The 24,780-nt window shown below is 51.0% G+C and overlaps 1 protein-coding gene across 4 annotated transcripts in view; it reads right to left on the reverse strand.

The window, feature by feature from the left end:
• Positions 1–1,730: 1,730 nt before the first annotated feature.
• LOC135107629 (zinc finger protein GLI4-like) overlaps positions 1,731–24,780 on the reverse strand; it is a 92,210-nt gene continuing 69,160 nt past the window's right edge. For all 4 annotated transcript variants that reach the window (XM_064017694.1, XM_064017692.1, XM_064017693.1 and 1 more), the window contains 4 exons: positions 10,283–10,486; positions 9,518–10,113; positions 8,884–9,034; positions 1,731–5,110 (listed from right to left, as the gene is read on the reverse strand). In XM_064017694.1, the coding sequence (XP_063873764.1) occupies positions 4,749–5,110; positions 8,884–9,034; positions 9,518–10,113; positions 10,283–10,486 (1,313 nt within the window). In that variant the 3' untranslated portion in view covers positions 1,731–4,748. The remainder of the gene's footprint in view (positions 5,111–8,883; positions 9,035–9,517; positions 10,114–10,282; positions 10,487–24,780) is intronic.

Below are 24,780 nucleotides of genomic sequence, written 5' to 3' on the forward strand. Positions count from 1 at the left end.
TAAGCTTCGGATCTGGATTTTTCCGCGCTAACCATCGCCTGTTACTTGAATTACGTTCTTTAATAAGAGTCTTCCTTTCTTTGTCGCGTCTTGCTTGCGACCTGCGAATATTTGCAATTGTGATAAAGTATAAAGTGTCACCCATTGTCATAGAAATAATAACAATAATAATGATAATAATAATAATAATAATAATAATAATAATAATAATAATAATAATAATAATAATAATAATAATAATAATAACAACAACAACAATGAGATAATGCTTTCTCGCTCATATCGTGCCTCTTTATCCCGCACTCACTCACTACGCTGTTAAAAAAAAAAAAAAAAGTAGAGGTGCCAGTAAAAATGTACTTGGAATCGAGAGCAACACAAACTACTCGGATTCAAGTATAAAGCGGATATTGTAATGTAATCGTAGTCGTAATCAAGTAGAAAATAATGTTCTGTGTGTGTGTGTGTGTGTGTGTGTGTGTGCAAATTTATATCTCACTATTTAGAGTAGTTTTTAATACCTAACATCACCCTTCGTCAATGAAAAGAATTTTAAATATTTTCCCGTATGGATATCAATTAGGCATTTGTTCCTGATTCACTTTCCCTCTCCACTTCCCAAGAACCAAGGGGAACTGTTGGATGAAGGGAAAGAAACGGTAAAATAGAAGTAATGCTCGAAACTGGAATTTTTACCTATGGTTGTCAGTACTTAGTTACTTCCTTGTAATTGTGTATAGCGTAGTGCAAAACTAATAACTCAAGGATCAGTGGCGCGCTATATCTTACCTTAGTTTAGCACGCTATATACTGTGAGGCGTTATGAAGACAAAATGCATATCGATAAGTTCCAGCTTCATCTCTCGGTGCTGCAGTTGCGAGGGAGTGACATGAGTGAGCAGGGATTTACTGAAAAACAACAGCAGGCACTGCCACTGAATTCTTGATTGCTTTAGCCATTCACACAGGCTGATAAATGATTGATTGCCAAGTGTATGCCTACTGGCTTCTTGCAGCTTTCCTCATGTTCATATGTTATGTTTTTGTAATGTCCACCGCAAGATTTAAGTAATATTCTATAAACATGTAAAAACACTGCAGTAAGATTTGAGTAAACCCTGTTCAATCACCTATGACCGCGAGCTAGGGGTGTACCGCATACACACATATTCGTACTGTATGTACTGGTAAGTCTATGCCGCTACCGTGCTATCCGCTACTCAAGAGTTAAGCCCACATAGCTATTAACCTGCTTCATGTAGAGAGATATCTCCTTAACAGAACATACATGTTCCTTACCTTGGAACTATCAGGCTGAATACAGACTAAAGAGCAATATTAACAGCCCAAGAGGTGGAGTTCGCAAGCAGTGATCCGAACTCATGAGACTAAGACTATAATGATAAATGTTTTTTACTCTGTCGTATATTTATTTATTTATTCATTTTTTTATTTAATGGGCTGTAGTGGAACGCCCGAGGGTTTTCAAGTTCATGAGTGCCTTCATGACTGCAGTGATAGTTAAACTGGAATTTTGCATCATCACTAGCAAAAAGCACTCATAAGAACACATCTAATTTATGTGGCCTTTGAAAAGAACACAAGTCACACATCGAGGCGTCGCTCGAGATAAAGAGAACATTCGCTTAGCCTTGCTGCATTGAGGTGATTATCTTGACTCACTGCTGATCACCTGCGTCACTTAATTATAGGTTATTCATACTATCATGTCTACAAACTTGAGATACTTTATTTCATTACACCTAAGAATACATTAAAGTACATCTCTATATATGACTATATCCCAACAATAAGTTCATCTCCTTGTTTTATTATTTCCTTCCGATGTGTGGTCCGCGAGGAGAGAAGAGTGGAGGGGCAGGAGAGCTGATGGGGGCCGGGAACGAGGGGCAAGCGGGGGACAAAAAGGGGCGGCGGGCGGGTTGGAGGGGACTCGGGAGGTAAATCCTTAGCTGAACGGATGACGGGAGGCGCCATGGCTGAAGCGAGGCTCCCCGCGACACACATTACTGACAGGAGAACTATAATAAGTACGCGCACTGGGCCTAGCAGAGTGAAGCCCGGCGAGCACAGCCACCCCGCGAGGTGCTGGGTCGCGGCGTCGCAGGGTGGCTGGGTTCACGGGACGAGGCAATCTTTGGTTGTTCTAGCTGTCCCACTCCCTCTCTGCCCTCGCTCATCCGCGGCGACTGGTGCGAGAAATGCTTTGTTACGCAAACAAGACCACTTCAGCACCGTGGCCGCCGACACCCTCGGCACCGCGGACACACTTTCAGCTAGGGCGGTGCGTCCTCCACCTCTCATTGTTTCTACAACACTGTTCAGGTTCCCGCGTTTAAATGACTAAAAATTATTTGCTAGTGATTTCATCTATAATTACCGGGAAATCGATGTTTCAAGTAGTACATAACAGCAAACAGATGAGTTAAATCTTTGGCATCCTTAAGTCACCTACGAATTATGAACCAATTGAGTGACCACCGGCCAAGGGTTCCGGGGAGCAGCAGCATGCGGGAGGCGGTGCGGCGCGGGAAGTGAGGGGGAGGTGGGGGAACATGGGGTCAACAAGACAAGAGCAGCGCACGGTATTTGCAGCGAAGAGGTGAAGGGGGTAATAGTCATATATCTGTCTGACGGCGGCGGGAGGCGGGGTTCACTAACACCAATGCCAATCCCGCAGGTTTGCGACTCTCAACACTGTAGGTCAGCTTACACGAGAAATAAACACCAACGGGAGTAAAACGAGACACTTCTGGCAGGAATAGCTTGATGCATGAGGTGGCGTGATAAAATTAAATGTGTTGGGAGGCGCTGGCGGAGATAGGCGGGTCTGTGGGTCGTGAAGGTGCTAATGTGTGGGTGCCGCGACCCACAGACCGGCAGCCGCCACTCGGACCCTACACACCGATGAAAGGGAGAGGGACGGTGTACTTGGGCTCGATGCCACATGGACTATAAAGGCACAGCGTGAACGCCAACTATATCATCTCCGTGCATCAGGTATGTACAAAATATATTACTTCATTACATCAACATCTTTTATAACCAAACTTATGCTGCATTCAATATTCCTAACAGTTAGTGGAATTTTACAGGACGGAATACGTACAGGTGCATGTTACACTATTACAATGGAGGGCAGGGGACGCGAGCTGCACGCCGCGCCCCCGCCTGCTCGTCACGGCCTCCACAAGCCTCCTACCCGAGTGTGGGGGGGGGGGGGAAGAAAGAAGGGAAAAAAAAAAAACATCGAATTATTAAAAGAACATTACAGTAACCTAACCATTACTTACACCTCACGGTCACTACTTCAACACCATAAATAGGACTGACTTAAATTTACTTTGGTTTGATGCTAACTGACTAGTCCCTTACTGTGTGACGAGGAACTAAGGAACGAGCCCCGCGTGCGGCGGCCAGCGCGCTCCTCTCCTAGGCTGATGCACGCACGCACGCACCCACGCAAGCACGCACGCACGCACGCACGCACGCGCGCGCACACACACACACACACACACACACACACACACACACACACACACACACACACACACACACACACACACACACACACACACACACACACACACAGGCCAGGCAAATTTCTAACGATTGCCGAATGCCGAATTGGACCATTTATTTACTTATTTATTCTTTCTTTTCTCTTTTTTTTTTCACGTTAATACTGAAGTGTTTGTACTTCAGACTGACTAACACCATGACTATGGCGGTGCTGGCGGCGCCGCGCCTGGGCTGGGCTCGGGCAGCAGCATTCCCGCCTTGAACACGCCCGTCATGAAGCCCAGCCTGCCGTGCCGTCTGGGCATGCGTCGCCTGGCCTGCTGATGGCCGCCGCCCTCAGGAAACATGGCTCATCTTGCCGTAGTTTCCCCCACTGTTGTCATTGCCTCAAGGCAACGTCGCTGACAACTGCAATGCTTCAGTTTCCGGGAGTTCACTCAAGGGAAGCACGAGTCTACGCTTCCCACACGCCGGACATCATGCTTCTCGTGGGGCGCTGAGTGGTGCTCCGCCACTTGGGTTCCTCGCGAGGCACCGCTCTCGTGCACTGGGTATTGACAGGACTACGAGACTGTGTGCTGCTCACCATGTCTTGGCAGGGCTGTCTTCAGCGACGACTGAGGCAACTCAGGACAGCTCAGCAAGAGGGAGGCGCCGCCTGCCACTTTAGACAGCTGGCAATTTCTAATACCTCTTCAGCCTCTATATTTGAAAAAAAAAAAAAAAATGTCCTTTGAAAATTAATGAAAGAATCCAAAATATGTTTCGGATCAGTAAAAAAAAAAAAAAAAAAGAAAAAAAAAAAGAGAGAGAGATATTGTGCAGGAAGTGCAGTGCGAGGAGACTTTTCACTTGAATCTTGAGAACGTCAACTCGCGGAGACTCGCTTTCTCCGAGCTGAAGCCTCTTCCTCACACTGGGCTGCCTCACACATGTGTCCACAGTCTGCGGATGCGGTGTAGAATACACGAATTCAGCTTCTCCTCCTCCTTCCCCTCTGAAAGTCACATCCCAGCGGTATGCACCGCAAGCCTCAAGGGGCGGCGAGCTGTGTGGCGCCGGACACTGGCAGACTTAGATTAATCATGTACTGGTGATAACAGCGCATTGGTTTGCTAGTTACAGCAACAGAAAGTCCTCACAAAGAGATCATGGACGAGGCTGGAGACTCGCTGGAGGATGCCGAGACAAGGCGGCGGCGGGCCTCACAGGATGGTGTTTGCCGTCTGAGGGGGCGTCTCGGAGTCCTCAGGGGAGTTGTTGTTGCTTAGACTGTCGTTATTGTTGTTATTGTTGTTATTATCATTACTGGTACCGTTGATATTGTTGTTGTTGTTTTCCGAGTCTTCGAGGACAGGGAAGGGCTGCGGAGGAGGCGGCGGGATGTGGTCGCAGTTTGGGTGGACCGATTCGCGGTGTCGGCGAAGGTCGACTTTCCGTTGGAAAGCTTTCTCGCAGAGGCCGCAGGCGAAGGGTTTGTATCCAGTGTGCTTCCTCATGTGAGTGATGAGGTTGGAGGACTGACTGAACGCCTTGCCGCACACCACACACTTGTGGGGCTTCTCACCTGCAACACAAAATAAAGACCATTAGGACAAAATTCATCTTTACACAATATGCAAACCCTTCACCCCAAAAGTAATAGTGACACAGTGACCTGCGTGTGAAGTGGGCCAGAGCGTGACGCTGCCTGGCCTCCTAGCATGTGCTGTGCAGCGCGTGATTGTTAATGGTGTGATGGCATCACACTGGTTGCCTTCCAGGACCAGCACAGGAGGACTACTACTACCGAACTGGTGTCCGTCCCCGCAACGGCCATCTCTCTCTCTCTCTCTCTCTCTCTCTCTCTCTCTCTCTCTCTCTCTCTCTCTCTCTTTCTGTGTGTGTGTGTGTGTGTGTGTGTGTGTGTGTGTGTGTGTGTGTGTGTGTGTGTGTGTGTGTGTGTGTGTGTGTGTGTGTATGTATGTATGTATGTATGTATGTATACATGTATGTATATATACACACACGTTACATTGGTGATCGTCTCTACACCGGCCGTGGGTTAGCACCCAATTAATTTTTATGAAGTGGCTCTACATCGCCTCAAAGCGGATCTTACACATAAATGATAAGGTATCTTTCGAAATCACCCGTTTCCTCCTCCTCGTGTAGGCCTCTTGGCGCACTCAGTGAGGGTGTGGGAAGCAATAAGCGTCCCGTGTCGGGTGAGGAGGGCGGGGAGGGGGCGCCCTGACTAAGGTGAGCAATTAGGGCAGCAAACAATGGCGTAATGACGGCAGCGGGTTATTGATTAAGTGCAGCTCGCGAGCACTCCAGGCGTCCATTTCCTCGTGCTTCATTACGTGATTAATCTGTTTTGGAGAGGCGAAGGAATGAGGGGGGAGGGTGTGTGTTCGAACCTTACTCCTCCGTCGAGCCCTGCATAAGAGGGAGAGGAGGAGGAGGGCGGGAGAGAGGACAAAGAGGACAGAGGTTCGGAGGTAACAGCTTGGAACAGGACAGCACGGAGCGTCTGAAAGATCTTATCGCCAAGATCCTTGAATATTGCAAGCGCTAAGGGGAGAGGCGAGGCGGGAGGGATCGTTAGTGGTAGAGTGAGAGTGAACACCTCTCACCTCATCTCGTCCAACTACAAGGCGACAACTTAACTCGCCTGATTAATCAACTTTTGTATCTTGGGTGCATGTGTGAGTTCGTCATGGTGGTAGAGGAAGCAACAGCGGCAAGGCGCTGCCCTTCCTGTGCCAAGTCGCAGCCACAAATGAATGTGAGGGTCGAAGAGGGGCGAAGTGAACGACGGCAATGTTTATTCTCAAATATGTCAATAAGTAAAGCACTTGAGTGTGAAGGATCATGGGTGTTGCCCGTCTGCCAAGACGGACAGACCCAGACCGTTGCCTTTAGTACAGAAATAAACGAAGGGAAGTCAACAAGACGGATGTGTGCAAAGGGGGATGGGACCGCCGCAAAGTGAGTGCGGTAAGACAACAGCGTCACCTGTACAGTCTCTGGTGTCTCCGTCAGGGCGCCTACGAAAAGTGGGCTAGTGTGAGACAGTGTGTGCTGGATCTCGCCTCGCACCAAACGCACACCAAGTACAACCTGCCAAAGGTGGGAGATGCGGGGCCTGGCTGGAGGGACATCATGTTAAGGACGAGTGCCGTAACTCAGCTGCTGACGGACCATTACTGCCACATTGGATCGGCGCAGCCTTGACGCAGTAAATCAGACCTATAACTATTTCCTCCTTCATGAAGTTCTAGCCGTTGATAGTTTGAATGAAAGTTTATGAAATATAAATATTCTACACTCAATGCAAAGCTTTAATGGTGATGGCCACGATCGATAAAATCGTGATGGGTGCGCCACAAATCTTGCGAAGGAGCGGTTGTCACGGGCGCGCACAAAGGGCGGCATCTGTGGGAGCAGGTCCGCCTTTCATGGTAACGAACCTGATAAATGGTCCCGGCATTCCGCCTAAGACCGGCTCTTGAAAGCGTAATTGTGCGCGATGGAAATGTCAATATCGGGTTACGTGGGTGGCGGAGGTATGGGGGAACAGGCGGGGCGGGGCCGCTCCTGAAGGTGCCACCTCTTGACCGCTGGCTTGCACTGCCGCCCGCCCTCCGCGGCACTCGGAAGGTGGTTTGAGTATAGTGCGATACTGCTGATCCAAGGAAAATCCTTCCTATTCCTATCTTTTCCTCCCACAACTGTTTTAGTGTCCCTTACCAAGCCACATCTTGTCATGGCCCGTAATCCTACGCCTTTTTACCACACCCTGTTGTTGTTCAGCTTTGCCTCCCTTCCCTTACGCTGTTATAACTCCACTGGTTCCCTTATCACACCTGCTGCTGTAACTTAACATATTTATTCCTGCATCTCTCCACCTCCATCGTAATTTCTATAACTCCTTCTTCTTCCTATCATCGTGCACGGAGCTGAACGATATCTTCCTAACACCTTTTCCTTTTCCTCTTCCTCACCAATATAAGTAGGCATCGCAAAATTGATTCAAATAGAGAGCGAGTTCCCGGCGCGATCTTGTTTGAATGTTACCTCAGTGAGAAAACACCACAACTTAGCGGTGACGAATGACGGCGAGACCATACATCAGGGGGCGCCGTGAGGGGTCGTAATGGACGCCGCCGCCAGAGTATTGCGTGAGCCAACGAGAGAGAGAGAGAGAGAGAGAGAGAGAGGGGAGGGGGGGGCAGGCATATCAAAGTGTGGTAGTCTGTGTCCCTTCGTGGTGCCGCGGAACCTTCGCTGCTCGCTGACTGTGAAGACTGAGTGAGCTGCAGTGACGCTTTACGAGGCTTGCAAGGAACACGAAAGCTCTACTTCAATTCCCATTTAGAACACATCAGCTTGGCGGGGTTGGTGCTGGTAATGGTCAGATCCACCAGCAGTCTGAGATTCCTGCCGAGGCATCCCAGGTATTCGCGTCTGAAGTGCTTCGCCACCAGTGTCTTCCTCCTGCCCTGATTAGGAAGCCCCACTTGCTGCTGCCTGGCTGCCACGCCCCGTGACGCACACACCTTGACACCCAATCATGGTACATGGACAAGCAATACTTCTGGAGTACTAAATCTCTCTCTCTCTCTCTCTCTCTCTCTCTCTCTCTCTCTCTCTCTCTCTCTCTCTCTCTCTCTCTCTCTCTCTCTCTCTCTCTCTCTCATCTTCATCGACCGAAAAAAAAAAAAAAAACAAGCATAAATATACACGTGTAATGGCGACTCTGTTCAGATTAAATAACATAACACTAAAAACATCCACGAGCAGGAACAAAACAGCCTCAAAGTGTGCGGTAAGTGCTGGTTCTGACGCGGTGTCTATATTGTCACGCCTCGCTGACAGCTAGACCAGAAGGGAGTGTTGTGGTCAGAAATGTGAGAAAAAACCGGCTAGCGCACGTGTCCACAGGTGTGAGCTACAAGTGTACAATAATAACAGGCTACGTAGGCACGCCGCTACCATCCTCTTCGGAAATATTTGTCAGTTTTTTTCTGCGAGTCATTCTTTTTTAACATATATTTTTAACACTTTTGCCAATATTGTTTTCTGCTTGTACATGGAAATCTGAACTATTTGACGGCTAAGTACTGATAACATGTCAGTCAATAGAGCAACATTAAGAATATCACTGAGCAAAAATAAAATTAAAAGGTTTGAAGAACTCCATCACTAATTTCACTGCCGGCGGCATCTTTCAAAATTAGACTCTCCACTTGCACCAGAACAGATTTAGCTTGAAGGGAAGCCATAGCAGTCAGCGGGTTAAGTACACACACACACACACACACACACACACACACACACACACACAACACTCACCTGTGTGTATGTAGGTGTGCTTCTTCATATCTGACTTCTGGTGGAATCGCTTGCCGCAGTACTGGCAGGGGTAGGGCCGCGTGTCCGAGTGGATGAGCAGATGGGTGGACAGCGTGGAGGACCTCTTGAAGCACTTGCCGCACTGCTTGCACTGTTTGTGGGGGAAGGGATTTGGTATTAGTGAGGGAACGGGCGGAGGAATCATGACAAATCTGGTTCACTTCCTCCTCCTTTATGACTACTTATGAGCAAGCAGGTGCGTCGTGCAGCCTGCCCACCTGCGACCTCACAGGTGCAGGTGGACAGACAGCACGGCGCCCCGCTGACTTCTGCACTGCGGTTTGTAGGGGACACGTGTGCCAACTTGACGTGAATTCCACACAGTCTCCAAGGTTAGGCAACGCAAGGTTTTTCTTTACGAGTAGTTTATATTCTTGGTGTGACTGACAACCACTGTTGGTGGTGTTGCTGGACTAATAATACTGTCCGGTTATACACACTGAATACTGACTAACAATTGTAAAGTTTGGCGAAAAGTTCACGTCAAGTACCGCAGGACGACCTTAAATGGTGAGGGAGTCTCGTCCCGATGAGTGGAGTTAGTGAAAAAGGATTCGCAGAATGACTGGCTTACCTGAAACGTTTTCTCGGTCCTGGTGGTGGAGACAGTGGTGAAGGAAGGAGGGTGCGTGGCGCCCTTATCGTTGTCTGCCGGATAAGGGTCGCAGGGCTTAGTCGCTGGGGAGTGTGCCCGCCTCACGTGGATGTCGAGGCTGACCGGGGAGTTGAAGGTCTTGGTGCACTGCTGGCAGTTGAACATTTCGTTGCCTCGGTAGACGGGCGCCCAAGGCCACACGCCTGCACACCAGGGAGACGAGAATTTCTCGTCCCTGCTCACAGGAGCTCCCTCACTCTCTTTGTCGCGGGTCGCCAGGCCCTGCAAATTCACTACGAAGTCGGCATACTGGCGGAGACCAAGACGGAGGCTGAGAGGATCCAGGGCGGCGGCTCGTGGGTCTCTGCATGGTTCCTCGTGTGTCGTCTGCACGGCCTCGCAGTCACTCGAATCCATGGGACTCAGGCGACCTGTTGGAGACGGCAGCGACTCCTCCTTTTCCTCTTGCTCGAGGGCCGAGGCAGGTGACCATATGGCAGCCTTGGCAGGACGGCAGCTCTTCAGGGACAGGTTGAGGGGCTCGTCACGCTTCTCGGGGGACGGAGGCAACGTACCTGTGGGTGGCAGGGGATGAGAAAATGGAGTGTGGTCTGCCTTTGGGGAGGAGACATAACGATGCCTCCTGGATATTGTCCTCAATGTATTTCAGTGAGAACTCTGATGTGCTAAGTATATTACGATAATACAGTGATAAATAACATTTTAAAGTAGATAAAAACTCACCAGTGTAATGCTTGCTTTGTGGTCCGTTGAGAGATCCTGTGGTCCAAAGGGAACCCAGCGTGGCGGCGGAGGCGTAAGAGCGCATGAAGGACGAAGAGTACGGGTAGAGGAGGCCCGGCGCCAATGGCCAGGCGCTATCAAGATACCCGCTGGGGGGCACTAGGGCGCTAGAGGCCACGCAGCCGCTCCGGGGACTGTCACATCCTGCCGGGGAGAAGAAGCAAAGGTTACGACAATCAAGACTTCCTTCCTCCTGTTGACACTGGTGTGAAGGTGATGCGTGCAAGGGAGGACGAGTGGCAGGGCGACGGGGTGGGTGGGTGGGTGAGTGGATTGACATCTGTCGTTAAGCCTTGGTGTCCACGCCATCTCTGGGTGTCTGACTACTTACCTTATTCAACTGCACGAAATGTCACTGCTTATTATACTCTCTCTCTCTCTCTCTCTCTCTCTCTCTCTCTCTCTCTCTCTCTCTCTCTCTCTCTCTCTCTCTTGCCCCATGCTGTTGGCCGTCGTGCCTCCTCCATTTCCTTTCCTAACAAGTAACCCGAGCCTTGCCACCCGCACCCCGCGCCACCCACCCCGGCACCAGGATCACCGTGCTGAGCTGCGATTGGCCGAGACAAATCTCAGAGTCGAGGTTGGGTGTCAGTTGGGAGTCTTCCTCGGCCAGGCACCGCGCGCCGCTGCCCACAAATCACCACCTACTTTTCCCCAGCTTCCCCTTCTCCCTCGCAAAATACAGCCCGGCGTGGTGCCCTGTTCGTCTGTGCTACTGGAGGCCGGCTGATGGTTGAAGGCCTTGGTTGAAGAGTAATTAAGAAGCGAAAAGGAGCAAATCACACGTCGTTGTCAGGGTGTCAGGAAGCCCCAGGCATGCCTCGAGGGGCTTCTGTCGCCTCACAGTACAACATGGCGATGACCGCCCACCCCTCGCCCCTCGCTGCTGCTGATGCTCCACCGGGGAATCACTATAATGCCTTACATGCTATTTGCTTCATCGCCAAGAGATGATTGGTAATTATCTTCACACACACACACACACACACACACACACACACACACACACACACACACCATCACTTCCTGCCCTTTGCCCCTCCCACCTACATACTTATTCTTTACACCCAGGACGTGCTGCCCTTTCCATTCTCCCTACTCACCAATCCCGCCCACCGCCTTTGTTCCCTAGATCCACCGCACCGCACGCTACCCGATGGTATCCATTTTTTTTTTTTTTTTGTACGAGCAAGCATTTGTGTTTGCTTTAGTGGTGCGGATGTCAAGATCAAAATATACTCGCAGTGGTCACGGTGCTCATCCTATTCATGTGTGGTCACCAAAGAAAAATGTACGTTGCATTTTGATGGAGATAACGGGGGTGTCCACAACCCTTGACTTACATACGAACATTCGGTTTCAAATGTTCTACGTTCGGTCACAACACTTACAAAGCTTACCAAAAGCAACTCTCAAAATTCGATTTTTCTGTAACCACAGTATAACACTACTAAATTAATCAAGTAGGTTCTTATAAAATTATGCAACAAGATAAAAAAAATAAAAAAAAAGGAAGTAGGCGTATATCTTGAATGTAAACAGATGGTGTTACGTCCGCACGGTCTCACTACCTTGAGTCCAGCCTTGGTTAGCTGCAGCCTCGCACGTATGACGAGGCAACATGTCCACGCGTTATGCTGCAGCAACTTAAGGTATTTACATGTTTTCATCAGTGATCAAAATGGGGAGAAAACCAGTTAGCCTTACCTCAAAACCTTTGCTCTCTGTGCGCAAGTGCTCGTTTTTTCGATCATTTAATTCCTCGTAAAGGTTTTCTTTCCTACAAGTCACTGGATGGCATTGATGACTCCTATTACCGTGCTAAACAATGTTGTCAATTATATAAAGTCATTCTTCTTTTTGTCTGAAAACCTAATTTGATCCGCCAAGTTCCCCTGCAGCCCCTCCCTGTCCCCCACCCGTCCTTCACCCGCAGCGCCTGGGAGAGAAGGTCATGTGTGTGTGTGTGTGTGTGTGTGTGTGTGTGTGTGTGTGTGTGTGTGTGTGTGTGTGTGTGTGTGTTACTTTTAACAGCAGAACTTCTAATTCACAGAAGCGTATACATAAATAATTCATATCTGTACATAGATATGATTCGTTTCCTGAGTTAATTATAAGGATGATGACGATGGTGGTGCTGATAGTGTTGTTATTACTGTTGCTGTTGCTGCTGCTGCTGCTGCTGTGTTGCCTCCAGGACATTTCAACATCCCTCCCTCGACCTACAGCTTCCGTGCCGTAGGTGTTGTCCATGGCCTGGGCGGCGAGGGGCGGGGCGGGGCAAGGAGGGAGGGGAGGGGGTGGTGCGCTGCCTCCCGCACGCCGGCTGTCACCCGCCCCGCCGCCCCCGGGCCCGCGCACCGCCGCATGAAGGCTGTCAACGGAGAGTCTTGGAACCAAGCCTTGCATCGCTTTTTCTAACACCACCCACTCACTCGTGTGTGTGTGTGTGTGTGTGTGTGTGTGTACTCGAGCGTTCCTTTACAATATCGTGTGAAATTTTGAAAGCAGCCAGCCAGAGAGTCTCTCTCTCTCTCTCTCTCTCTCTCTCTCTCTCTCTCTCTCTCTCTCTCTCTCTCTCTCTCTCTCTTTCTCTCTCTCTCTCTCTCTCTCTCTCTCTCCCTTAAAAACTTACGTGTCATATCCAGCACGTTAATTCAATACTGGATGTAAGAGATAAAAAAAAAAGCGCAGGGATGCAGCCTGCCCACACCCATGATACTCGTACGGTGCCTTCCAGGTGGAGGCACCGAGCCCACTGAGGACCACGCAGCCCACCACCACCTCAGAGGCTACACCAGAAGTAGAGTGCACACAAAGAAATTGTGTATTCTATCAGTTTTCTCTCTCTCTCTCTCTCTCTCTCTCTCTCTCTCTCTCTCTCTCTCTCTCTCTCTCTCTCTCTCTCTCTCTCTCTCTCTCTCTCTCGGTGAGCACCTGGGCAACCAGCGGCCACTTCAGGGGAGAGGGCAGAGTAACAGCTTTCCGGCGGTCATCCCATCACGGGCGGAAGGATACAAGCTGCTCCCTCCTGTAGTGACAGACAGAGAGTGGAGGTAGGATTGAGGGCAGTGCAGAGTTACTGGGTGGAGCGGGGCATAAGGGAGCGCTGGACGGCCGCAGTACAGTATCATGTTCATTGCACTCTATGCAGATTTCGGCATATTTGCATTGGAGTGATTCAGTAGGTGTTGGTAAGGCACTCGCTTTGGTACAGGAACGTGGTGGGAATGTATGTATTTGTTTTCTCTGAAAAGTTGGTGCAGTACTGCAACAGAACAGTTCACTTGCTCTTCACTATGCGCAATATCTCAGCGTGTTTGAGATGTGCGACAATATTTTGTAATACAAAAAAATGAAGAAAACTTATGCCAAGCTTAAATCACTTCATGCTAAACTGTGTCTTGCATTCATGAAACAGGTGGATAATAAATATATTCGTACGAATAATATACACACTGGTTATGGTCGTGTAAACAGATATAGCTTACGTATTCCCACGTGGAGAAACGTTGTTGTGGTGCGTGTATGGAACGGCAGCAGTGGTGGTGGTGGTGGTGGTGAGTGGCACAGGACATGGGGCCTCTGTGGGTTCCCGCGGGACATCACTGGTCCCACTCGTGTGTTGTCCTTCCCGGCGAGTGATGGCGGTGGCCAGGAAAACCGAGGAGGTCCTGGCAACGTGTGCTGATTGTTGTAGTGTACAGGGGCGTGTCCGTGCGCTATATGGTGTGCGACAGGCCCATGTAGGCTAGGTGCCGCCCACTGCCGCGGCACACTCCCAACGGCCTAGTTATTACAGGGCTGGTGTGGGCGGCCGCTGTGATCTGAATCGGCACATAACGAGACGCAATAAGCACAAAGTACTTAAGTATATGTGCACTGGAGTAATTATGTATTTTATCGTCCGTCGAGCGCGGAGCAGGTAAGTGCCGCGGGGGACAAACAGTTATGTAGTAATGTATTGGCTCGGTGTCAAGTGGCAATACGCGGCACTAACACTCTCCCGCCCAGGCCGTCACTCAGTGTTTGCCGCCCTCTCCCCTCTTGTTGTTCAGCGCTAATATTTACCAAAGCTTTGTGCTGTTGTATTACGTAATGGAGCCATAAATAAAACACGCACCACTATTCATGAGGCCATTGTCATAATTTCATGCATTTTCCATTAAACCCGAGAATCTAGTTTTGCCTGAGTGAAAATTTGATTGTGTTTGACAGTGAACGTCGCTGCTTCTCACTGCTGCGGTGATACGAGAGGCGAGGGATGTGCTGTGGAGGCAGGAACAGCGACAGCAGCGAGGGACGGGTGGCAGTGAAATGTTGACCAGGAAAGAGACAGTTGTGGAGCAGACGTAGGTAGATGGAGTGGAAGTGTGTATAGAAGGAATGGATGAAGGATGAAAACGTGAGACAGTCGATGGTGAGGGAGGAGAGGAGGTGAAAAACATCGCGGGTTTACCGTAGAGTCCGGTGGTGGTGGTGGTGGTTGGGAGAGCCAAGTACGATAATTCTGCCTGCGAAAAATAGCGAGTTCCTACTCCAAAATAATCCAGCGTGCCCTTTATACATCTGTGATTTGCTGATTTATTGATGTTTCCTGCGTATTATTATTATTATCCTTATTATTATTACTACAACTACTATTATTATTATCATTATTACTAATCCCACTCCCACCCTTCCTCCTCATCCTCCAATTACTGCTACTACTGTTACCGTTACTATCACCGGTTACTGTTCACGGGACTGTAATAACTAACTGTTTTCACCGAATCGCTTTTGTTCTTGCTTAAGGCAGCACTGTGTTACTAATGGTGCCTTGCGTCAGAGAGAGAGAGAGAGAGAGAGAGAGAGAGAGAGAGAGAGAGAGAGAGAGAGCACATCACCGTGAATGTTACAGGAAAGCACATAGACCCACCACAGAAAAAGGAGCAGGGCAGACCAACAGGGGCAGGTCCTGGGTTAGGCCTACCAGTGATGCCATAATCCGTGCCTGCGCCTGTCCCCACCATGATGAAGTCCCGGGGCATCACATAGTAGAGGCTTTACGGGGAGGAGCGGGGCGGGGCGGGGCGCGGCGAGTAGCAGCTGACTTCGTGGGAAAGCAGTTTGTCACCAATAGGGGAAGAGGAGGAGGGGAACCCGAACCCTATAACGCCTCTAGGACGTCACTCGGGCAGGCGTTGTGTCAATGGGCGGGAAGGGCTAAGAGGAGGCCGTGAAGAATGACAAGGGGCAGCGGGCAGGAACAGACAGGTGAGCGCCGGGAGTCGATCCTCGTGCACGGCTGTGTTATGCCATATTGTTCCTCCCTCCCTGATGATCCTCTCCGTCCCTCCACACCTGCTCCACCTCCCCATCGTCCCTCCATCCTTGTTTCGTTTTATCATTTAATCTTGCCGCGTCCGTCGCTTCCCCTCGTCACGCTGGTGGGCGCCGCGCGTGTTAATCAGTGTGAGGGTTGTCCACTCACCTGCACGTGCCTCTGTGCTGCCGTAATTTGCCTCATTGTGTAGCATCCAGGAGGCGGCGGCCGTGACTTCCACCCTTACCTCCCATCTGGGTAGGGGCGTGTTTCCTCCGCCGCCGCCGCCCGGATGCGTTACTCACGGCGCTGCGATCGATGTAAATTGGACGTCAGGGGAGAGGCGAAACGCAAAGTGGCGGAGGATCAATTTAGCGATGTGCCGAGGACGCTCCAGCCGCGTCCTGCCCGTGCCCACCCATCCGCGACCAGCACCCACGCGGCACGCCCCCTCGCTCCCCCTCCCTCACCGCCGCGCCCCCGTCACCGCCACGTCCCACCCTAACCTTTCCCTCGGTGATGACCCCTTTTTCCCCCTCGCCTCTCCTCTCTCATCCTTCGCCGCCCCCGCCGTCGCTGCCGCCCCCTTCCCGTCCGGAGAGGGAAAAAGGTAAAATCATTCGTGCACGTGTGTAATGATCGATAATTACATTGATTTAAGAGTTGATGTGCTTGGGCGCCGTGAGGAGGATGGAGGGGGGTGGAGGAAGAGAGGAAATGGCCCGGTGATCACCTCTCGTTGTCTCTAGGTTGACGGTCATTCTCCCCTACCCCCTGCCACCATCACCACCACCACTACCAGCGCCCCTCCTCCTCCTCCTCCTCCACCTCCTCCTTCTTCTCCCCCATCCCGACAAACAATCCCCCAACTCCCTCTTTCCCCCAAACCAGCGTCCCCTTTTCCTAACGCCCCCTAACAAGAGGCTGGGCTAAACAAACTTCTGCGGCTTCACCTCCTCTAACTCAACACCTCCACGCAAGGTAGGTATACAAAAATTATCGTCATTCCTTTTCTGCACGAGCTACTCTCCCAGCCACTCACTCCTCACGCCTTGATCGGTCATGGTAAGCGTCCCCACAGAGTCAGTGTCCACGCTACTCTATACCCACTCCAGTGCTCCAACTTAAGTCCAATGCAACGCCGCTTTTTCTCTCAGTTTCTCACAGTTTTCAATCCCGTGCACTTTATCCTCCTCAGCTCCAGAAAATAACACATCTGCTACTCTCTTCAGGCTACATCTATCCAACTACGAGTCTGCTTCATAGCTCTAAGGCACCCCTGGTCCTTATTCTCCCTCTCCCCCTCCTCCTCTTCCTCCTCTGACGTGCCCGGGGAGGGTCTCTATGTCAAGCCGTACAAGTTAAGCTGCTCCCGTGCCCTCAAGCCTTGGCAAGAGGGTAAATGCTGAGCTGCTCTTGTTGTTGTTCCCTCATAGCGCCTCACACGAGCAGCGGAGTGTTTCGTACGGCGCGACGGTGAGGGCGGGGAGGGAGAGGGAAGGGGAGTGGAACTAGACAATGGTGGAGAGGGAGAAAAGGGAAAAATTTACCTGCGTATAAAGGATAAGAGAGAAAGGAGAGAGGGAGAGAGAGAGGAAGGTGAATAGCAAGGGTGATAGAAGATGGCGACGGTGAAAGAAGGAGAGAGAGAGAGAGAGAGAGAGAGAGAGAGAGAGAGAGAGAGAGAGAGAGAGAGAGAGAGAGAGAGAGAGAGAGAGAGAGTTACAGGCGTTGATAATAGTTAGAGGAAGTGTAGATCACCTCACAGATGATTAACCGACCAATGACTTTATGACAACAAGTACCAACACCACTACTACTACTACTACTGCTACTACTACTACTACTACTACTCCTACTACTACTATAGCTCGTAAGTAGAAGGATCGTAATTTCAGGCAAATTACAAAATAGAAAAAAAAAAAAAACAAGACTAAGGATCAAGCAGGAACGAAATAGTATGAGAAAGAAAGAAAGAAAGAAAGAAAGAAAAGGATGAGAAAAAGGAAAAATAAAAACGAAAGAAAAGACAAAGAAAAAAAGAAATGGAGAAAGCCAAAGAGGAGAATGGGTGAATAAGTGAACAAGGACGAGAGAGAGAGAGAGAGAGAGAGAGAGAGAGAGAGAGAGAGAGAGAGAGAGAGAGAGAGAGAGAGAGAGAGAGAGAACTAATAAGTAAGCAAGTAAATGAATCAGACGACGCGAGTGAGTAAAACAAAAACGAAGAGATAATTTAAGAAGTGCGGTACATAAAAAAAAAAAAAATAATAATAATAAAAAGTAACAAGTACACAACACTATGCTCATTTGCTTACTAACACTTGCTGCGGGACGAACAAAAGAATGCTCTCTCTCTCTCTCTCTCTCTCTCTCTCTCTCTCCTAAAAACCATTATTATTTTTCTGAGTATGTGTATCCTGAGAGAGAGAGAGAGAGAGAGAGAGAGAGAGAGAGAGAGAGAGAAGGGGAGTATGAGGAAATATGAGGAAAGAGGAGGAGGAGGAGGAGGAGGAGGAGGAGGAGGAGGAGGAGGAGGAGGGCAGGTGAAAGGTTGTTGGATGGATGAGGGTTGAAGGGGAGGGAAGGAAGGAGGGAGGGAGGGAAAAGAGGGAGAGAGGGAGGGAGGGAGGGAGGGTTCATCAAGAGGTCGCTGTCGGTTGGTGGTGATGGTGGTAAGGAGGGGGGAGTAGAAGGGGTGGGGAGGGGGTGAGGGTCGAGCAGGTGTGATGCCCCTTCCTGCCTCTCCCACCTCACCTGGTTAGTTATGGGTCTTGTGACAGGGATGTGCGCGCAGTCAAAAGATCACATCCGCCTCCTCCTCCTCCTCCTCCTCTTCCTCCTCCACATCCACGGCCACGCCCTCAAACCCTCCCCGGCACGCGACTCTTTACCTCCCCCCTGCCTCCCCCACCTCTCTCTCTCTCATGTCTTCTGCAGTACATTAGCATAATTTTTCTCCTCGTATTCCAGCTTTCGCAGCACCCAAAGGATAAGAGGACAAGTAGCAGACGTCACGAGCACAGCGAGGCGGGCGGCGGGATGTAAACGAGCTGGTCTGCCTCTCATGTGCCGCTACCGTGTGTGTGTGTGTGTGTGTGTGTGTGTCTCACCACAAAACATGCATGTGTTATACTATATGCCAACAGAGGAAATGAAAGCATACACACACACACACACACACACACACACACAGGCGCTGGCAGGCACTACACAGTGACCCGTTTCTTTCATCCCTGATAACACAGTAGCACTTAGGGAATTTCCCCGATCGTGTGCGTGGCACTTCTGACGGTTCCCGGTGAAGGTTGATGCTGAGGGGAGGAGACAGGCGTCCCTGCCGCGGACACGGGATCGTAGGAAGGGACCACTGCAGTGACAAGGAGAAAGGCAGCGTGGAAAGAAAGAAAATGAGAATATAATGAGAATGAAGATGCTGTTACTGTTGCTGCTGCTGATGATGATGATAACAGTCAGGGGAGGAGGAACTCGGATGCCAAGCGCCAAGGCGGGCAGTTCAGTAAAGTAACCTTGGCGCAGCAGTGCAGGTGAAGGTGCCATTTGTCAAGCGGGTGTCATCTGGCAGGTGGTAGTGCCACCTTCATCACAAAGCGACGAGCATGACCCTCGCACGCCGCGCAGCCGCCTGCCCGCATCCTGACCGCCGCCACCCAGCTGTCTGATGCACGCCTAGGAGCTGCCCGCATGCCTGCCACCCAGCTGTCACCAGCTTCACCTTGTGCGTCCCGCCAGCCCAATCCTCCTGCAGCTGTTCCCTATCCGCGCCCTTCGCGCCGCCGCTTGTGCGCCACTCGGGGGAGGATGGCATTCCGGAAAGCGAACACAAAAAAATACTGAGGCGGCAAAACAGGTCAAGGTAATAAAGTGAATATTCACTCGTGAGGCTCTGTTACCGCTGGCCAGTTTCTTTGGCACAGATGTTGTGTGAGGCGAGTGCGGGCAGCAGCTGGGCAGCGAGTATATCCTGTGCAAGGGCAGCAGCATGCGGACATCACTTCAGCGTCAGGAGAGCAGCGGAGGCAGCAACAACAGCAGCCGCACGGCCACACCGGCAGTGGGACAGGACAGCAGGTGGGAGACGACTGCCCCGTGCGACATATGACACGCGCGCTCTTCCACCCTCCCTCCCTGCCGCTACCCCTGCCGCTCGCCACCCTCTCCTGATAGACATTATTATCAAAACATCCGCTGGGAAGCCAGAGTTCTTTTAAAGCAACTTATACAGTTACATAAAACCAGTTTGTGACGACGCTTGCCGCGGCGTGGGCGGCATTGCCATCGCCGCGGAGGGAATGCTTTCCTTTGATGGGACGCGCAAATGCATAAACACAGCAAAGTTAGAGAACGGCACACAAGTCCCGCCAACCCTGACAGGAGCAGCGAACAAAAAAAGTGTAAAGCACACAGACACAGAGCGGGAGAGTTCGTCTTCAGTGACCCAGTCCTTAATTCCTGGCCAAGGGGCCGGTTCTTCCCGCTCAGCAGTCTGCCTCGATGAAAAACTGATCGCCTAAGTTGTGTCCACCTCGAGGCAAGACCGGATTTCTGCACTAGATAGTTTTTACTGATCAGTGAACTCATTCTTAAGCATCACAAAATACGTAAATCAGGACTGAAACTCAGCTTTCCTCCTTCCCAAACTCTCTGGTCCTCATGAGGCTGCGACGTGAGAGGACGCCGCCGAGCAGCCAGGCGCATCCCGTCACCACATGTACCACTGCCGCCACGCCCACCACACCGCCACACTCAAATTATGTCGAGACGATGCAATCACTCAGCCTAGCTGTCTACCCTGCTGCAACATAGACACCGAGCCTGCAACCTGCCTACTGGTGACCGACCACGGTGGGGGAAGGCAGAGGAGGTGAACGTGGTGGCAGCACTGTTGGTTGTAATGGTGAAAGCGTTTTGTACTACATGCTGAATGGTGAGCGATGACAGAAGACATGAGGTAAAGATGTTGGTTTTACAATACTCGTAATGTTAACTGGCAGTTCGTGGCCTGGACAGCAGTGGGCGGACAGTGGGACCTTCTCTAAAATGTTATGGCAGCGACGGCACAACAACGAGAGGAGTGAACGGTGAGCAGCAATAGGCCGGGAATGGCTGAAGAGCGACGTAATGAACCCGCTGGTGCAAAAAGTGGTTGGGCGGTGTAGCGTTCACTGTTAATTGTAACGGAGAGTGTGAACGCTGGGAGCACGAGAAGCCCGCCCGTGCCCCTCAGCTCCACGGTCCTGGAGAAAGAGGCTCGCACCCAGCCGCCAGTGTGCCCCACGGGTCACTATTCCTCGGGAAGGGCGTAGTAAACAATGGGTAGCAGGTGGAGGGCTAGGGGCACCCCACTGCCTGGCTGCCTCGGTTCAGGCCGTGCTGGTTCATGCACGCACTGCAGGTATTTAGGGAAGTTTTATAATGGTGGCTGAACATATATACAAAAATTCATGGAGCGATTATTAACTTTTTTTTTTTTTTTTTTTTGAACGGCGGCCTGAAGCAGGTGACAAGCGGCCCAGAACTGAGCGCCGGGGCTTCCTGGGCGAGGGGCGGCGAGCTGCACCTGGCGTGTGACAGACGGCATGTGTTTAACATTTTCATGTATTTTTTTTTTCTTTTGCTACACTGCATTAGAATGGATTTTCCGATACGATGGTGACACACGGTGAGGTGATGGCTAGGGATGGCAGCCCCGCCTTGCTATGGAGGGTGGTCACCAAGTATGAAAGTGTCCCGGCAAGCCGTGTGCTGTGCCTACTTAATACAGCAAGGCCTGCACTGGGTGATGCAGGAAGAGCACGGAGCAGCGCCATCACACGCCTGTGTGATGGTAGCGGAGCGGTGAAGGCTGAGCGGCGGTGGGCAGGACAGTAATTAGTGGGGTCAGGCGGGGCCAGGTGGCCACCAGGCGAGCCGGGCCGCACCCCACCTGACGGCCTTCCCCAGCCCCACCCGTGCCCGCGATCCCCCTCCTGCCCACCAGCCGCCCGCTGCTTGCCACATGCTACAGATCGCATCCGGCGGGACACCACCCTCGCCCCACCAACACCACTCACTCCCCGCCTCACCCGCCGATGTCTTCAGGCCGCGGCCACCATTACACCTCTCCTCTACCTTACCCCTCGGAGGCATACAGGGCTTCTTTTCTCTCTCCTTTTCAGTCCCCTTGATGACCTGTCAGAGTTCCTGCTAGCCAAACAACAAAACGGGGGCTTCCTATGCTCGCCCATATTTGCTGCCGCCCTACATTGTCCAAGGCCTCGAAACTTCGGAATGACAGTAAGACAAATGCTGTGCCAGCACCTCGAGGACTGCAGCTGCGGTGTGGTTGCGCATGGCGAGGGTAGGAAAGTGTTGTATGAGAGGAGGAGGAGGGTGGGAGAAGGGCGAGCGGTGCAGATGTCTGGCGTGCAGGGAAGCAAGTAATGTGATGGGGAAACAGTGAGCATCGCACACCTCCCCCTGCCCCCACGGCCTCAAAGAGAAGGCAGGCTGGAGACGGTACCGCCCGGGAGAAAGGTTATTCAGTCCTTACACTTTATCTCGCATCTCAGCTGTCTAATCACACCAAGTGTACTCGGTGACAGGCCAAGGGTGCTGACCGTCGGGGAGGGAAAGGGGTGGGGCGTTAAAGGGACGACACACAATGCCTGGGAGTCACCTGTGTTCATTCTTTCCTCTGTGCGGCTTACTTACATCACCCCGCCTCATCACCTGTGGCCGCGATGCCACACCCTCGGAAATAATTGTCTGTCGCCGATACGTGCGCCAGACGTGGTCTACGTGGCAGTGCGGCGCGCGCCGTGTGTCTGCGAGGCACAGAGAGGCATGGGACTTGAGGCGTGCCGCGCCAACATTCCTCGCGAGGAGCAGCAGGAGGTGCTACACGACTGCCCCGCCCAAGGACACGGCGAGATAACGTATTGCTGCTGACTCCCGAGTGGCGGGACCTTCCAGCAGTACGCCTCTTGCTGCCCTCACCCTCCCCGACACTCACACCCACACACACGACTAATGGTGTCACCACTTTGTGCCTTGTAATATTACTTTGTTGACAGTTAAATACGATACACGAACACGCACATTTTTTTTTCCACTAAGAATGGTAATGCAATCCTTGGCACACACGCCACGATTTCTGTACACGTGCACCTCCACAACACACCATTTGCATGCCACATCCAAGCGCGGCCTGAACCCTTCTCACCCCTGCTGCCTTTGCTGCCCGGCGAGGACGACCGCTGCCCGGCGTGACGGGAACCTCGATCACTGCGGCTTGGGGCGCACGGGACTAATTCAATTAAAAATCCACGCCCCTAGTGTGTGTGTGTGTGTGTGTGTGTGTGTGTGTGTGTGTGTGTGTGTGTGTGTGTGTGTGTGTGTGTGTGTTTCATACTTCGCCTGTTCACCATTTTATCGTGGTGTAGCGTACAGACCATTATTTTTTCTGGTTTGTCAAGCCAGACACACACACACACACACACACACACACACACACACACACACACACACACACACACACACACTCAAAGGAAGGCAAGACACACACGTGTACATGAGGCCAGGATTAGCAGCCAGCTTTCCACTCCTGCCGGGTTGCAGGGTCACAACTCTTCACCTCGCATTACGTATACGCTCCCCACTAAGTGAACAGTCTGAGGCCATACGGCATTTAAGGAGACAAGACCAAATTGTCAGTGCAATGGCAGGGATTTGTATTCCGGTCCTCTCGGTTGTGTGCATCGCACACCACCCTCTAGAATCAACAAGATAAAATGATACAATTTGTCTCACCACACACGGCGACTGGCAAAACTGTCTCACTCTCAAGGCTGACAGTTTGATACTTATGAGGGACAAGAAGAAAAGCCTACACAGTGAAGCGACACGTCCAGACTCAGCATTGGCACCACAGTTTACCACAATTGCTGTTTAAATCCAGACACAACCTGACTTGTAGTGTAGTACACACTAACCGGTTGTATACCGGTTTTTTAACGGACTGGATGCGTCCTGAGGCGGGGCACACGAGTGTGTGAATAATCTCGCAATCATTATAAAAAAGATCTACTCGTTGGGCATCTCGTCCATTCACCGTTTTGTGTCGCGAAGAACACCCTAAGGTCATTTCCACTCTTCCAAGCATATAGCATACACCTTAGTGTTGCAGCCTGCCACAGTGTGTCGCTGCTCCGCCCTTAGCCTTGATCGGGTGTCACCACGGTCACGAAGGGCGTCTCGATCAGCCATTCACCGTTCTGAGTCGAGATTAAGAACTTGTAGAAGGAAGATATTTTTTGTACTTTATGAAAGAAAATGCATCACTTTCACAATTATGGTTCTGACTGTATTTATGGACAGAGTTCAAATCTTTTTGGTGCACTCAGGAGCGCCATGAAAAAGTGTTGCGATGAATATCACAGCGTTCCAAGGTGCCACGGAAAACGCCAGGCACGTGATGTACACGATCATAACGTGTGTGTGTGTGTGTGTGTGTGTGTGTGTGTGTGTGTGTGTGTGTGTGTGTGTGTGTGTGTGTGTGTGTGTGTGTGTGTGTGTGTGTGTGTGTGCACCCATCAGCAATAATCGCTTACTTGCACCATATTTTCTCATAATATGTAGTTGCCTGCATTTTTCCCTTCATCTGTTCACCTCTCCCTCACTCCCTTTCCTCACTCACTCCCACGCATCCCCACCCCCCCACACAGACACATACCCCCACCCTCCACAAACACATCGGCCACCACCACCACCACCACCACCACCACCACTTTCTCCACTTCCAGCATGGACACCATTTTTCAGTCTCGCCATCAATCATCGTTAGCTGCTATCCCTGTTCCAGCTCGGCACTTCGCCCTTTCCAGCCACACCACCTAACATCTCTGTTGTCCCTCTACACCCTCATCCCCTACCACCACCACCACCACCATCACCACCACTTCACCATTACCAATACACTCCGGAAATTATGATCGACAAGGCATCAAGAATTCGTCGAAAACCTGAGAAAAACAGCTTTTACCTGAGGGTGCAAATTGGTCCCGGGGGCAAGCGGCACCACGCTCTCCGTGTCCCTAAGCAATTATGCTTTTTGTTAATTTGTTGACTCATTCCT

The sequence above is a fragment of the Scylla paramamosain genome, chromosome 15, assembly GCF_035594125.1.
Source record: "Scylla paramamosain isolate STU-SP2022 chromosome 15, ASM3559412v1, whole genome shotgun sequence".
NCBI classification, from domain to species: Eukaryota; Metazoa; Arthropoda; class Malacostraca; order Decapoda; family Portunidae; genus Scylla; species Scylla paramamosain.